Source organism: Artemia franciscana, chromosome 11 (genome assembly GCF_032884065.1).
Source record: "Artemia franciscana chromosome 11, ASM3288406v1, whole genome shotgun sequence".
In the NCBI taxonomy this organism is placed as follows: Eukaryota; Metazoa; Arthropoda; class Branchiopoda; order Anostraca; family Artemiidae; genus Artemia; species Artemia franciscana.
Genome location: NC_088873.1, coordinates 28,429,629 through 28,447,101, shown reverse-complemented (window position 1 = coordinate 28,447,101; position 17,473 = coordinate 28,429,629). Strand labels below are relative to the sequence as shown.

Here is a 17,473-nt window from a genome sequence, read left to right as displayed (position 1 = left end):
GAAAGATTCATATTTTCCAGTGTAAGTCCGGGGTTTCAAATTTATATTTGATCATACCTTTTTCAAGTTTTATAGGTCTGATTGTAGGTATTCCAGCTTTCATTATTCTAAAAAATTCTCATAGCGTTTTTTGTTCTAAAAAAAACGCTGCGCCTTCAAGGAAAACCCCGTCACAGGTAATACAGTTTTTATTGGCTGACCATGCTCACCAGTTCACGGCAGTGGTTGTGCTTTGCCCCACCATCCTTCCACGTGCTAGGTTCTTGTTTTTCATCAACTTTGGCGTCAACGAATGATTTTATAATCTCTATGTATCAGCTTATTCCTGAGGCCATTGAATTGTCGATAGGTCTTCATTTCAGCCCCCCCCCCGTAGTCTGACCTAAATTCGGAGTGTAATAGTGTCTAGAGCATCCTCTGACAGCCAAGGCTTTTTGACCAGAACTTGCGAGCCAAGGATTGTTCTAGCTGCGTTGGTGACTTCAGTCTTAAGCGAAGCCAGCATGACTTCAATATTCGAAAGTGGCCTTCAAAACTTTTTTAATCTCAACTGCAGACCACTCTTTGATCAAAGGAGTATCAAGACTGCTGATATTTAGCGTTGTAAGTCGCTTCCCGACCTTCTAGAATTTCAGCTTCAGAAGAACTTTCAAACATACAAGTTTATGGAATTACGGGATATAAGTGTATTTCTAACTCTCATGAAAAACCAGAACAACACCAGCTCTCCTTGTGTTGTCGGAACCCGGCTAAATTAGACTTCAGTTGCTGCTATTTAATTAATCACCTTTTCTTGGCAAAGGCATTTCTGCAACATCAGCAATAGCAACAAAATACTGCTTTAGTTTATCAGCCAGAAGTAGCGACGCACCTGGAAAAACCCGAGTCAGAATGTTCCAAGTGGTGATTTTCATACCAGACTTTTCAAGGAGGCAGGGGCCTATCTGCAGCAGTTGTATTGGGGGAGGGGGGCAAGAAATCGTGCTATTGAACTAGGTAGTATGCAAGCGATAGTGAATAGAATTGTACATTTAACACAAACCATCTTGGTGATATTTAAATCATTACACAATACATTATGAACGATAGAAACACATTAAACGATAATAAATATAGGTACTCGTAGTCGGCTTTTACTAAAATTTACAATAAGCTGCTGCTGACGAAAGTAATAAAGCGTGTCTATCAAACAGTTCGTGGTAACGAACTGTAGTAAGGAGTGACCCGGCTCAATAGTAACCAAAACTCTAAAAAATTGAATTTTGATATCAATAGCTACATCAAAAGAATCGCATTTTAATGCTGATTTTAAATATATAAGTGTCATCAAGTTTATTCTTACCCATCAAAAGTTACGAGCATGAGAAAATTTGTATTATTTAAGAAAATAGGGGGAAACACCCCCTAAAAGTCGTAGAATCTTAACAAAAATGACACCATCAGATTCATCGTATCAGAGAACCCTACTGTAGAAGTTTCAAGCTCCTATCTACAAAAATGTGGAATTTTGTATTTTTCGCCAGAAGACAAATCACGGGTGCGTGTTTATTTGTTTGTTTGTTTTTTTTTGTTGTTTTTTTTCCCCAGGGGTCATCGTATCAACCAAGTGGTCCTAGAATGTCTCAAGAGGGCTCATTCTAACGGAAATGAAAAGTTCTAGTGCCTTTTTAAGTCAACAAAAAAACTGGAGGGCATCTAGGCCCCCTCCCACGCTTATTTTTTCCCCAAATTCAACGGATCAAAATTTTGAGATAGCCATTTTGTTCAACATAGACGAAAACCATAATAACTATGTCTTTGGGGATGACTTACTCCCCCACAATCCCTGGGGGAGGGGCTGCAAGTTACAAACTTTGACCAGTGTTTACATATAGTAATGGTTATTGGGAAGTGTACAGACGTTTTCAGGGGGATTTTATTTTGTTTGGTGGTGGGGCTGAGGGGAGGGAGCTATGTTGGAGGATCTTTCCTTGGAGGAATCTGTCATGAAAGAAGAAAAATTCAATAAAAAGGGCGCAAGATTTTCTAGCATTACTATAAGAAAACAATGAAAAATAAACATGAAAACGTTTTTTCAAATGAAAGGAAGGAGTAGCATTGAAACTTAAAACGAACAGAGATTATTACATATATGAGGGGTTCTAAAAACACTTTAGTATAAAGAGCGAGGTATTTAGGAGGAGATAAATACCTCGCGCTTTATGCTAAAGTATTTTCAGTAATTTCAATTATTTATTCTACGGCCTTTCTGATTCAAGGGTCATTCTTAAAGAATTTGGACAAAACTTACGATTTAGTGTAAAGAGTGAGGTATTAACGAGGGTACAAACCCCGTCGTATACATAATAAAAATATAAGATCATGAAAGTTTGTTACGTAAGTTAATTCTTAAGTTATGTATTTTTTTTACTAATAAAAACATTCGTTAAAAATTAAAAGTTCTAGTTGCCTTTTTAAGTAACCGAAAAATTGGAGGGCAACTAGACCTCCTTCTCCACCCCTTATTTGTCAAAATCGTCTGATCAAAACTAAGAGAAAGCCATTTAGCCAAAAAAAGAATTAATATACAAATTTCATTTTAATAATTTATGTGCGGAGAGCCAAAACCAAACATGCATTAATTCAAAAACGTTATGAAATTAAATAAAAAAAAAAATAATTTTTTTAGCTGAAAGTAAGGAGCGACATTAAAACTTAAAACGAACAGAAATTACTCCGTATATGAAATGGGTTGTCCCCTCCGCAATCCCTCGCTCTTTACGCTAAAGTTTGACCCTTTGCCACAATTCTACTTTTTAAAACAATTAAAAGCTTTAGCGTAAAGAGCGAGGGATTGCGGAGGGGACAACCCATTTCATATACGGAGTAATTTCTGTTCGTTTTAAGTTTTAATGTCGCTCCTTACTTTCAGCTAAAAAAATTAGTTTTTTTATATTTAATATAATATAAGTTTCAGTGGCTATAGTTGAAACCTTGTAAGGAACAAGTTACAGAGAAAAATCATTACAGTACTTATATTATGGTAAAGCAAATGATATAAGAAAAAAACTGCAAAACCTTGTAAACTGCAAAAGCATTTAGGTGTTTAAGTAAAATTTTCACTCTATGAAATGAAACTAGGTACATTCCAAAAATTTTTTTTTAATGGGTTTTACATAAAGGATCACTATAGTTCACCATAAATGGTGTTTGTCAAGTAGTTATTAAATTAAGTTTTGTTTAGGCTTTAACTTGAAAACTTTTTGAGAAAATTACAAAAAGAAAAAAAGCTATGGCTTCTTCTTATTTGGTATAGGAAGAGATGAACCTCAAAAATTCAGGCAGCTGACTTCCATTCAAAAGATGATTTTATTATCTTAACTTTTAGTTGCTATGTGCCGTGGTTTGTTCTTTATGAGGTTTTCAGCTATATCCGATGAAACTAGTCAACATTACAGCCCCATTTATAATGAACTGTATTGGGCCTTTAAGTAATAAAACAGAACAAAAATTTAATAAACTAAAACTTTTTGAAAGACAAACATTTGCCAGTGACACAAGGAATCTAACCGATCAACCATCAATTAGGGACACGGCGATATCTACTATGCTATCGCAAGGTATCTTCAGGGATGATTCTTCGTAAACACTATTCAATTACTTTTGACAATAATTAATGGCTGACTTGTAGCTGCTTTTTAGCGCAAGCTACAATACATGTGAAGATTTATCTAGCTAGGATTTTGGCTGACAAAACAATTTAGCTAGGATTAAAGTTAATACATTACCTTATGTCCTTTTTATTTTCTTCTATGATTTAATAATCGCTTCTTGAGTAAACTAAATGTTGAGCCCTTAATAGCGCTCCATAGCAACTAAAACATGAAAACGAAATAAAAAAAAACTATCTAACGAGGAAAGTTGCTATTCGTAAACAGAGTCAATTCTAGGGTTCGTGGCGGATATCACAGACCCCCTCCCGAGTCTAATATAAGCAAGTATATCAGATTCAAAATCAGTTTCTTATCAAAGTGGAAAGCTCCCAAGCCGCTGTGCCCTTTCTCGGCTGTTGCTTCCAGGCTAGCTGACCCAGTTGCCCCCTTCTCTTTGAACAGCTCTGTGTTAAGATGATCCAAGGATGGTAATTATTACCTTAATTGATGTCAATACTAAAAGCAAAGTCAATAATTTTGATCCTAGTGGAATGGCTCTTAGCCGTTGTAACCTTCCCTAGCCGTTGCGCCTAAGCCAGCTGACACAGTTGCCCCCATCCCCCTAGATTGGCTTTGTATCTAGATGATACAAGGATGTTAATTATTATGTTGTTTAGACTAAATATAAAAATATTATTGTTGAAACAATTTTGAAATCCTTAAAAAAGCCACAAGCCCTCAAAAAGACGTCAGTTTTTTCGATTTTGTTTAATGAAAAAAAAAACTAAAATACGACCACTTTTTTTGAAGATACAAATACCTTTTGAAACTTTGGAAAGAAGTCTTGTATTTTTTCTATATTTTGCTAAAAGGAAACTTCAGCAAATAGGTATTCTCTAACCATTTCTAGGGGAAACGATTGTTCACTGGCATCAATGACAGTTGTTTGAGTAAAATATTGCCTTCTTAAGTTGATTGTGTTAAATATGTTTGCAGTTCACTGACATGATTAATAATTTTGCTTCATAATTCAAGGCCTTTCATGTTTATAAATTCAGGCTCATTTCGCTTCAACAATCGATGGACTTTATCGACTTTATCGACACCACGAGTATTTCTCAGTGAGTTAACTTGTTTCGTGATTGCCCGTGATTGCCTTGGCCGGAAAAAAAGAATAAAGACAAATCATTGCCATCCATACTAAAAAGTGATTTTCCATCGTTGTCAAGTTGGGGGCCTAAAATCACCAGTTTAAACTGCTCGAACATTATTTAATAAAACAATAAAATGAATTCAATGAAACAAAATAAACTCAAACCATAATTCTTAACAAATTACCTCTTTGTTTTATTATTACTTTCGTTACTACCGATGTTTCGCTACTGCCTAGGATTAAACAAAACAGTTTCTTCAAATGAAAGTAAAGAGAAGATATAAAACCAAAAATATGTAATAAACAACAACTTTTTGAAAAAAATAACATTTCTTTGCGACACTTTGGATCAAACCGGTCAACCTTGAATTAAGGACGTGATGAAATCCACTGCGCTATCGCAAGTTATCTTAATGGATGATTCTTCTTTAACATTATTCAATTACTTTTGACAATAATTAATTATCTGAGTTACAGTTGATTTCTTGCGTGATGAATAAAGCAATTAAAAAATGGAATTAAGACCATTTTGAAGATATATTTTGTCTTATTATTATTATTATTTAAGAATTAACGACGCTTCTTGACTACTAAGGTCCTTGCGTCGGCCCTGCAGTGCATTCCTGCAGCGTGATTCGATCTTTGGGTCCCGTATTACCAAGCTAAGGTCAAATCCACTGCACCACCACAGGACTATATTTTGTCTTTTGAAGATATAAAACACTTTTTGAAATTCAGGGAAGAAGTCTTTTTCTTATAATTTGCTCAAAGGAAACTTTAACAAATAAGTCTTTTCTAAACTTTTCTAGGGGAAAATTGTTTACTAGCATCTATGCCAGCTGTTAAAGTAAAAAATTGCCTTCTGTTAAGTTGATTGTGTTCAATCTGTTCGTATTCCTCTGTTATTTTGCTTCAGAATTCCAGGTCTTTCATGTTCAAAATTTTAGGCTCAGATCGCTTCACCAGGCAGTGGACTTTATTAACTTACAGAAAAAAATGGATGAAATTTAGCTTTTTTCCCAACGCCATTAGTATTTCCCAGTGAGTTAATTTGTTAGTATTACCAGTGATTGCATTGGTGGGAAAAGAAAAATAAAGACAAATCACTGCTAGCCATACGAAAAAAGCGATTTTCCGTCTTTTTCAAGTTGAAGGCACAAAATAACCAGTTTGGAGGGTTCACTCATTATATAATAAAAATATAATGGATTCGATAAAATAAAATAAATCTTAATGTTAATGCTATACTACTGACCTATTTATTTTTCGTTACTTTCGTTAATGCCTATGCTTAAAAAGAAGAATTTTCTTCAAATTAAAGTCAAGAGAAGACTTCAAACGGAAAAAAATGTAATAAGCAACAACATTTTGTTAGACCAACATTTCCTTGCGACACGCTGAATCAAACCGATCAACCTTCAATTAGGGACACGGCGATATCCACTAGGCTCTCGAAAGGTATCTTAATGGATGATTCTTCTTTTTTTTTGTTAAAACCTCCCGAACATTACTGCATGTTAAATAACTATGTCCACATGTACTTATATTGGTAAAAATTCTCTGCATAAATATTGATTTTATTTTAAACTATAATAATGAACCATGTTGATCCTTTATGTTAAAAAAAGTTACAAATGCAAAAAAGCCTATGGCTTTTTTTGGCTTAGGCTTATTTGGCTTAGTAAGTGACGAACATCAAAAATTGGACAGATAATCTCCATTCAAATGATGATTTTATTATCTTAACTTTTAGTTACTATGTGCCGTAGTATGTTCTTTACTAGGTTTTCAGCTAATTCCGATGAAACTAGCATATAGTAAATATGCTATAATAATGCTAGTAAATATTCTAGCATAAAATAAAGTTTATCGGTCCTTTATGTAATTTTTTGATAATGCCTCAAAATGTGCATTCTTTCATAATATGCAAGCATTGGTGGCTCCGTCAGTTGAGTGTAAGTCTTGTTATCCTATGGTCTTGGGTTTGAACCTCAACCATGGCAGTTTTTTCTGTTAATTTAAAATTGATGATGCTGGTTTCAAGGAAAGTAAAGTTTTATTACGAACTTTTAGTCGCCTTGTAAAATTTAGTTGTTATAGGCTTTACTATTCGTTATTTACTTTAATCATATGTAACTTATATTCCATAAGTCTCTGATGATAGAATTGAAAGCATACCCAATTGTCACGCGGAAAACCAGGTTCAATTCCCCGTCAGGAAGAACTTTTAATGTATTGAACTTAAAGAATATCTTTGAAATCTAAAATTTAAAACAGCAACGAGGTTCAGTTTCTTTGGGCTTGAGTTCGCTCTTTACTATAATCCAATTTTTTGATGTATCTATTGGTATCAAAATTCCGTTTTTTAGAGTTTTGGTTACTATTGAGCCGGGTCGCCTCTTACTAGCAGTTCGTTACCACGAACTGTTTGATCCTGTATTGTTTTATTTAGAGATGCTACTTTCTAATCCTGCTTATATATGTTTTGGGCACTCAATTTGAGAACGTCCATTCATCAAGCTTGTACATAAAAATGCAGTTTAAAAAATATTTTTTAATTTAATTAAATTATATTTTTAATTAAAAAGGACGCTAGAACTTTTAATTTTCGTTGGAGTGAGCCTTCTCGGGACATTCTAGGACCACTGGTGTAGTACCATCACCCTGGGAAAAGAAACAAATAAACACAAATCCATTATCTTTATCCTGGCAGAAAATACAAAATTCCACATTTTTACTGATAGGAGCTCGAAACTTCCACAGTAAGGTTTTCCGACACGCTGAATCTGATGGTGTGATTATGATTAAGATTCTATGACTTCTAAAGGATGATATCTTTTTTTGAAAATAAGGCAAAATTTGCTAGGCTCATAACTTTTAATAGATTAGACTAAACTTGATTCAACTTATATATTTCATACCCGGATACAAACTTGATTGTTTTGATGTATCTATTGGTATCAAAATTCCTTTTTTTAGAGTTTACGTTACTATTCAGTCGGGTCACCCCTTACTTACAGTTTGTTAACACAAACTGCTTGATTTCTGTTTGTTTTAGGTTTCATTTATTTATTGATGTCGATTTGTGGTAGTTTTACGCTTGGTAGATTATTTGATTTTCTTTTTGCTCATTTGTGGTTTAGTAGAGTTTTTGACTTTTCCTTGAAAAACTTATTTTGCGGAAACATTTATTTAGTTAATCAAAATAAACAAAAGAAAATTAAAAACAGATATTTCTTTGGATCTTTTTTTATTTAAGAAACAATAAGAACAGGGCTTATTGAAATTTGTCAAGAGCGGGACGATATTTTCCATGAAAATGTAAAAAAAAGAATCATTTTCAAAGCTGTTGCTAGTGTCCAAGCTATTACACAGTACTTTCGGGTTATTTTTCTATTTCTTAGATGAAAACCTGGAAAAATTGCACAAAAGTTATACTTCTGTAAATAAAGGTATTCGGTGTACACATTTTTGGAGTTGGCGCGATGCAATGAATTTCATTTTATGTCTGAAATTCCTCTCACAAAGCGTTTGGTCTCCTAGTACTGCTTGTTATAACTGATAACCATAGAAAAAGAGTGTATGTTGATACTGCTCACATATGCGTATAGTTTTGGAGCCTTTCAACTATGCCGAACAAATGGCTATTTCAAAATTTTGGTCGAACGATATTTGAGAAAAAGGCGACGTTTGGGGGGGAGGGTGCTGAATGCACTCCAAATATTGTGTTCACATAGAAAAGGGCACTAGAAATTTTAATTAACGTTCAAATAAGCCCTCTCCTGATGTTCTATGATAAGGGCTTGATACAATCATCCCTGGGAAAAAACTCACAATTCTAATCTTTCCTCTGGCGGAAAAAAAAACATTCAATATTTTTGCAGATAAAAGCTTGAAGCCTCTATAGAATAAGAAGTTACTAGTGCTTATTCGGCAATTAAATTGCAAACAAGAGAATCTGGAGAATTATTAGAGCTTTTGGTTGGATATTAAAATTAAAAAATAAAACAGTTAAACGTTTACCGCAAGAAATACCACACCCCATTACTCCCTACCAGCTTCAGTGATAAAACTATAATCAATTGAACCAATCCAGTTATATTAAAAATCCTATTATGAAAAGTACCAGGTCCTATTCTCTTTTTCAATGACTTCGTTTCTGATCTGTTTGCAGATGTAGAGGGTGTATTCATATCCAATCCACTTTCAGAGGTTTTAATAGAAGAAAATCTAATTTGGAACTGAAAGATTATGGAGACTAAAAAGCCTTAAATATGAAGGAAAAATGACCTGAGCAAGTGTTGTAAAATAAGAAGAATAGAACATATTTGCAGTATTGCGATTAACTAGGTTCGACTATACTCTTGGCGATAACGGTCCGGGGTCTATATCTGATATAGTGAGAAATCAGAAGTTTCAAAGGCAGTATATTTGCATGAATGCTAAATTAGCACGTAATGATAAGTGTAATGGACCACTATTTTCGATTTTTTATTAATTAGCTTTCTGTATGGTTTATTTGATTGAATAATGAATCTATGTGCTATATAGTGGAAAATCACGAAATTTTCAGCGAAAAACCTATAAGCGAAAATATACAATAAAGCCTTTTGAAAAATGTTGTTTAGTATTTGGGTATACAAAAAGCCCAAATTAATAAAGTCGTATATATTTTAAGAAATGATAAAACAACCCTATTAGGGAAATGATACAATAAAAGATTTTAAAAAATTATAGTTTAGTATTTGGTATAGGCAAAAGGTTGAAATTAATAAAGTAATATGTATTTTAAATGATGATACGACAGCTCAATGAGGGAAATAATGCAATAGACCCTTTTGAAGATTATTGCCTAGTATTGGGGTATGCCTTCAGTTGAAATTTTTAAGGTCGTATATATTTTAAGCGATGAAACAACAGCACCATGAGGGAAAAAATACAATAAAGCCTTTTGAAAGTATTTCTTAGCTTAAGGGTATGCAAGAAGTAAAAATTATTGATGTTCTATATATTTTTGGCAATGATCCAACAGCCCTATGTGGGAAATAATACAATAAAGCCTTTTGATAAAAAAATTTTAGTACTTGGCATAAGGACAATGAAGTCGTGAATTAATGAATTAATGAAGTCGTATATATTTTAAGCGATGATATGACAGACCTATGGGGGAAATGATAGAATAAAGCCTATTGAAAAGTATTTGTTAGTATTAGGGTAAAACCACACCATGAAAGATCAAAAATTCTTCAAACCAAATACAAAATATTTCTTACAAACCAAAAAACAATTCACATAAAACAAAGAAAACATCTTAATAAATTACAAAGTCTTATTACAAAACAAAAGATACTTATTGCAAAATAAAAATCAATTCTTAGAAAACAAAAATACAACTAAAACCCAAGTTTCTTAAATGTTTTTTTTTTTTTTTAATAAAATCAGATGTCTCATAATCCTATATTATATTATTTCTGAAACCTAAAACCCAAGTTTCTTAAATGCTGAAAGCTATATATACAAAAATAAGTTGTATGTTTGTTTCTTTGTACGCATATGAAGTCATTATAAGTATATAAAAGGGCGATTCAAAGAGAAATTTTAGTATAAATCCTACAATGGCAAAATAAACAGCCGAGGAAACTGCTCAAAGAATTAATTCAAGGAGAACTTTTAATATAAACCTACAATGGCAGAAGAAACAGCCGATGAAGCGGCTCAAAGAGTTAATGCCAAAAGGCTTGCGGCTAAAAGAGAAAGTAATAAAAGAAAGCGTGCCAAGGAATCACAAGAACAACGTGAAAACAGGCTCGCGGCTCAAAGAGATAATACCAAAAGAAAGGTTGCCGAGGAATCACAAGAACAACGTGAAAACAGGCTTGCGGCTCAAAGAGATAATGCCAAAAGAAAGCGCGCCGAGGAATCACAAGAAAAACGTGAAAACAGGCTTGTGGCTCAAAGAGATAATGAGAAAAGAAAGCGTGTCGAGGAATCACAAGAGCAACGTCAAAATTATCGCCTAGCATTCATGTACAGCCCAGTCAAAGATTATAGCTTGAGTAGATGTGTTCAAATCAGGACTATGTCTAAAATTTGTCCCTATTGCAAGGGCTTAAAATTTAATGGTGAAACAGTGGGAATGGGTTTCGCCTCAGGAAAAGTTAAACTTCCTCAACTGGCTGCAGTACCAGAGCCATTGAAGACTTTATGACATTACAGATCTGGACACCGGGACGAAAGGAATATAAATGACGACCGGGACACTCAAAGAGAAATTGCTGACTGGGACACAAATGACGACGGGACACAAGGAATATAAGTGACGACCGGGACACTCAAAGAGAATTTACAGACCGAGACACCGGGACAAAAATGACGACCGAGACACAGGGAATATAAATGACGACCGGGTCACAGGGACACAACTACAACGGGGATGTCCGAAGGGCACAGAGGGATATATAAATGGGGGACACGGGGAATATTTGATTAGCAATCACCATCAACAAAGCTCAAGGGCAATCATTAGAAAATGCGGTATAGATGTGAATACGGGTTGTTTTCCCATGGACAATTATATGTTGCATGTTCAAGAGTCGGTAAACCTGACAATCTATTTATATGCACAGACAATGGGACAGCGAAGAATGTTGTATATTAATAAGTTTTAAGTAGTTAATAACATTTCATAATAACAAAATAATGTTAATAACAAAGTTAATCCCCCCCAAGCCTCCGCGCGCGCGTGAGTCGTTACGTGCCATATTACTTACGCGCCATTGTAGTTGTGTCCCTGTGTCCCACCTGTGGATATTCTTTTCAAAAGGCTTTATGCTATCATTTCCCATATGACTCTCATATCATCGGTTAAAATATATTGGACCTTATTAATATCAACTTTATTCTTACCCCAAGGCTTGATTCTATCATTTTCCACATAGGAATGTCATATCATTGCTTGAAATATTTATGACTTTATTATACCCAATACTGAGCGATGCTTTTCAGAAGGCTTTATTCTATTTTTCCCTCATAGGGCTGTTGTATGTTACTTGAAATACATACAACTTTATTAATTTCAACTTATTGCACACTGTAATACTAAATAAAACTCTTCAAAAGGCTTTATTGTATCATTTCCCTCATATGGCTGTCGTATCACCGCGTAAAATATGTATGACTGTATTAATTTTGACTTTACGCATACCTCAATGCTAAGCAATAATTTTCAAAAGGCTTTATTGTATCATTGCCCTCATAGGGCTTTCGTATCATCACTTAAAATACGTAAAACTTTACAAATTTAGACTTTATGCATATTCCCAATCCTAAGCAATGCTTTTCAATAGGCTTTATTCTATCATTTTCCTCATGTAGCTATCATATCATCGCTTAAAATATACGATATACGACTTTATTAATTTTGACTTTATTAATTTTGACGTATTTCAAAAATATCATAAGTGATTTTTTTTATTTTAAGAATATTCTTTGTCATTTAAGACATGTAAAAAAAGCCGAAAAAGTCTAAGTCTAAAAAAAATTAGTTCAAAAAATTAAAGTTCAAAGAAACGACCAAAGTTGAAAAAAAACTAAGTACAAAAACAGGGAGAAGTTGTGAGAGAAGCATTGGGCTCCTTGGAGGTTGGAAATGGATGAACATAAGCTCCCTATAATGCCTATGAAATTGATTCATTGGGGAACATAGCTTTGCCGGTTTACTATAATCAAGCGTGTGATGAGACCAGTTTCACTCAGTCGAAAGAATTTTTTTTATAAAATTAAATCATCAAAACACATATCTAAGATAATATTGTTCAGATGGGTATTTGAAAAGGAGAAGCCGGCTAGATTATGCTAGTGATTCAATGAGTTACGTAATGTAAGTAGGTCAATAACCAATATAAAGGCAATCCTTAGAGCCCAAATAAGGATGTATTCACTGGAGATATTAATGCTATACTCCTGATATATAAATATTATAAACTAATTTTTGTTCTTTTTTAATTAAAGAAGACTGGCCTCTATGAAGCATAACATGTTTCTTTACTCGTAATTATTAAAACTCACCTTTTCTTACTCAGTGTTGGAAGCGGGGAAGAAAAACCATTTTCACGGACCAAAAGCACAAACTACTCTAAGAAGATCAGCAAAGAAGATACAGAAGGGCACCTTTCTCTTTTCGCACCGTCCTCTCGTTACACATCAAGAAGTGTTGGCGACCTTACAAAAGAGAGATTGACAGAGAAAACGAACTATCAGTCCTCAATTATTAATAAACATCTTTCAAAAAGTAAGGTTAAAATTTTTCTAATGCTCAAATAAACGATTGGGATATGTCTGAATTATAGCCGGACAATTGGAATCATTTTGGTTTCCTCAAATTCTGAAAATTAATGTTAAAAGCAAATTTTGTGCAGAACCTTGAGCAAAGCTTCTATTAAGCTGGTGGTTCTGGAAAATTCTTGGTGTCTGGCTGATAGCCAGCTTTAGTGCCTTTTGCAGATTCATATGAGAGCTATTGGCTCCTCAGTGGCACATATGTCACCTTTTGCTTATTTTGTTACCCCTATACTTTTAATAGCTTAATTAATAGCCCTATAATGACTTGGAATGTTATAACGATAAAGGAAAACTACCGTATTGATTTTGTCATTGACAAGCTTAGGTTTTGAACCGGGCTTGTCAGTAGAACTGAAAACCCGTATTCAACAGACAGAAATCATGAAAATGTTTTATATGGAACTCTTTTATTAACATAAAAGGAGAGGATATACAAACCTTCCCAATCATTATGTATGAGAAAGCTTTTCAGTCATGTTTAGGTTAACAAGATATTAACAGTAATATTCTAGGTACACACTAAATAAAAACAACTCAACGTATCTATTGCTTACTTTTGCAAACCCTTTGTGATATTACTTTCTGTAAATCTGTTTTTTGCCAATTAAACTGTCATCAGTTCTAAACTAGTACTGGTAGCAAAAATCAAAAGTCCTGAGTAATGACAACCACACGTTCTAAAAGAGGAAAACTAGAATTTGCACTTTATCATTTATTTTTAAACACTCATTTGAGTCTCGTATCTTATTAAAAGTTTCGTTTCTAACGTATCATAATGCTCGAATGTTTAACAGGTACATAACTGATGAAGTAAGAAAGCTCAGCAGCAAAATCAGTTTTTACCCAAACAACAAACAACACAAATATGGTGGGCTAGCTGACGCAAATGTTAACTGCAGTGCTTTCAAGAGACGTCTTTATAACCTTGAACGGGGAACAATTGATTGTTGACCTAAGGTCAAAATGGAAAAGTACAAAGTTTCATTTTAATTTGGAAACATCAATGAAGGGAGCAAATAATCTATGTGTTTTTTTTCAAAACTACTCTGACATACAACTAAGACAACAGAAACCGGGAGACATCTTAGTATTTTAATCGGCAACCCTTTTAAGCTTGATTTCTGCGGAAGGTAAGTTGTTGCTAGGGTCTCGAAGAATGTTAAAACAAGCCCAAACAATGTGAATTAATGGGAACTATCCGGACAACCCCTAGCCTTTACTAGGTCCCTGCTGTAAATATAGTCTTCAAGAACTGTAGGGAGAGGACGATTAACTAGAAAAACATCAAGAAGTGCAAATAGACGACTGCTAGTTTTATGTACTTGGAAGTTTTTAATTGGCTCTTGTGCAAAATTCCATTGAAAGATAGCTCCATATAAACGTACCCTGTCAGAAGATCAACCCAGTCCTCAGATTAGGCTCAATTCAGATTGAGATTCAAGTGTCAAGTGTTTCTGGCAGAGGCCATACAACCTATCGCTAGCATGGTTAACTTATTCTAATAATATGTAAAGGTTTTTATTTGAAAAGCTCTCATAGACCTTACTAACACAAGGGTATAGGCTAATTGGCGTATATGGGTAGCAATGAGTAGGATAAATTTTGTAATTGGGATCAGGGATGATGTTGACCGAAAGTGCCAAGCCTTGTTCTGCATGTCTTGTAGGGTTTAGGTGATTTGGAGAAAAAAAAATGAATCAACGCCCTTAGCAGAAGTAAAATTTGTGGGCCAAAATCTAGATTTTATGGACTTTGCTCATTGATATTCTCAAATTAATTTTGTTTATTTTCTTTCTTGATCGAAACTAAATTAAAGCCTTCCTTCATTCCGTCATAACTTTTCGCCATCCTGAATAAATTATCCTCGTTAAACAGCTTAAGATTATAGGTTTAAGCTTTAGGTTTCCTAATTATTGTCAGAGAATACCGTGTATCAGCCATTGAGTGCCACAGTCTACGAATTGCTAAAAAATAGTACCAACAAAAATGGACAAAATATGGAACTAAGTTAAAAGTCTTCTGTTCCATTGAAATTACCTCTAATAAGTCACCCCATCCTCTCATTGGATCTAGATTTATTTATCAAAAGTAATGGCTTCCGTGCTGTTTTATATTTTTGATGTTGTGGATATACCTGTGGCAATTTTTCAGCACTTATGTTGTCTATCTTCGACTGAACGACTTTCTAGTTGAAAATACCCTTTCATAACTGTATCATATAATTTCAGTGGCCTAAGAAAAATGTTGTTCAATACTGTTTGTGAATTTGTTTTTTAATAAAAAGTGTATGTACAACAAAAATCTTTGTCTTACAAAGCCATATAAGAATCAAAACAAAGCATTGTCTAGGTCACGTTGGAACATTAATGCAATGTAGCATGTAGGTGCATCTAATAGAACAGTATTCAACAACAATTTTGGATATTTGGGCTCTCTCGATTAGAAAGGATTGGAAACATGCAATCAATAGCTTGTCGCGTAGAAACTTTTTCCCGGATAATAATAACATCAATTGCTTCTTGGTCAAGCTGTCCAAGGCACAGTTCAATTGGGAAAATCTGTGGTCTTACATTTGGTTCCAAAAGTGGGCAAATTCTTAAAGGGAACAACTCCTGGAAAGAAAATGAAATCTTGAAGAAAAATATCCCTTAAAGAATCTCGTAACATCCCACGTGTGCACCGTCATTATATGACAGTCACGTGTGTGCTGCCATTACGTGACAACCTTATGTATGCTAGCCTCAGTTACAAAAGGGATCCCCACGGGACCCTGAACTATAGCTTGTCACACGAGATTAGGTCATCTTCAATAAACCTAACAAGTCCTGTGAGATTGCGTAATTCTTATAAATAAACAAGTCACGTAAGATTATGATAATAAACAAGTCACGTAAGATTATGTAACAAACACCTAAATCTTGAAGAAAACATTCCCTGTTACGTAAGAAACACCTGCATCTTGAATAAAAATAATAACACCCGCGCCGTGAAGGACTCGCCGTTAAACTTCTTCGTAGCTCTTAAACCATTAAGGAAGAAAAGAGTAGTGGTTATGGGTGGTTTTAAAAGCCTTATGGCCATAAAACTTTAGTCATCAGACCTATCCCCTTCACCCATATATACAATGATACATGAGCATTATTTCATAATGCTGAAGCAGAATTATACACTACCGTACATAATTTTATCAGAGGTCAAGTGAATCAAACTAGTTAAATGAAGCTTTAAGAAAAATGTTGATTTTAACTGTTTATTTCCCCTGAACAATATGACTCTTTAGAATAGACTACGCCACCATACAACATTACTGTCCCTGGAATTTACATTTATTTTGTCGATAATTTTGGTTGGTCGTTTCATCGCTTTCATTCCTTAATAACTTGGTAATCTTTGGGGCACAATCGTAGTCTTGCATGATTTGAGGGCCAGAAACACCATTTTTATGTAGAATAATCTTTTTGGCGCCTTAAATGGACACTAGAGCTTTTAGCATATGTTTAAATGAGACATCCTACAATTTTATATGATATTTGGCTCAATACGATTATCCTTAGGGAAAAAATTAACGTAGATTTGTGATTCTGCTTCTCGAAGAAATTTCGAAATTCCACATTTTGGTAAATGGAGGCTTGGCACCTTTACAATAAGACTCTTTAATATGCTGAACATGAAGTGCTATTTGCATCAAGATCACTTGTCTTCTCTGGGGGTTTTCTCAATTCTTCAAATATTCGATAAAATTTCTCAGGCTCATATCTGCAAATGCATAACTTTCAACTAGATATTTCTAAAATTTAGAACCAACAAAAAAATCGATTCTTTGATGTATTTATTGCTATAAAAACCTTTTTTAGAATTTTAGTCACTAATAGCCTAGGCTGCTTCTTAGTTACAGTTCGAAACCATTTAGCTGTTTGCCTATTAAAATGAAAATTAATAGAAAACTCTGGGTTTTGTTAATTTCAGTTTCATTAATTTGGTTTAGCAAAGTAAGGAAATACTCAGGGTGAGCTACTTACTACTTTCTTCTTCTAATATATTTTGTGTCAATTAGGATGTAATCATAGCTACTATCACTAGGTTAGTGTAAAATTCATTTTATTTTCAGCTTTATCCGACGAAAGGCCAGGATTCCTGGAAAAGGAAAGCTCAGTCTACTCGAGGTAGGTGAAACTGCACTTAAACAACTTTTCCTATTTTGTAATGCCATATATGTAAAGTTTATAGGACCTCTGAAGCTATTAAAAAGTGTCACATTCAAAAGATGCTTCATGTTGCATTAGCATTGTTTTATCATCTTAAAGAAATGACAAAAAATTTTGCTCATTAAGTGGTATCAAGTGTAGAC

General features: G+C 34.1%; 1 protein-coding gene across 8 annotated transcripts in view; it reads left to right on the top strand.

Annotated features, from left to right (window-relative positions):
• LOC136033052 (uncharacterized) overlaps positions 1 to 17,473 on the top strand; it is a 342,211-nt gene that overhangs the window by 141,371 nt on the left and 183,367 nt on the right. For all 8 annotated transcript variants that reach the window (XR_010618844.1, XR_010618843.1, XM_065713633.1 and 5 more), the window contains 2 exons: positions 12,867 to 13,075; positions 17,234 to 17,288. Coding sequence is in view for 6 of the 8 variants with exons in the window: in XM_065713633.1 (XP_065569705.1) it covers positions 12,867 to 13,075; positions 17,234 to 17,288 (264 nt within the window). In the remaining 2 variants the exon portion in view is untranslated. The remainder of the gene's footprint in view (positions 1 to 12,866; positions 13,076 to 17,233; positions 17,289 to 17,473) is intronic.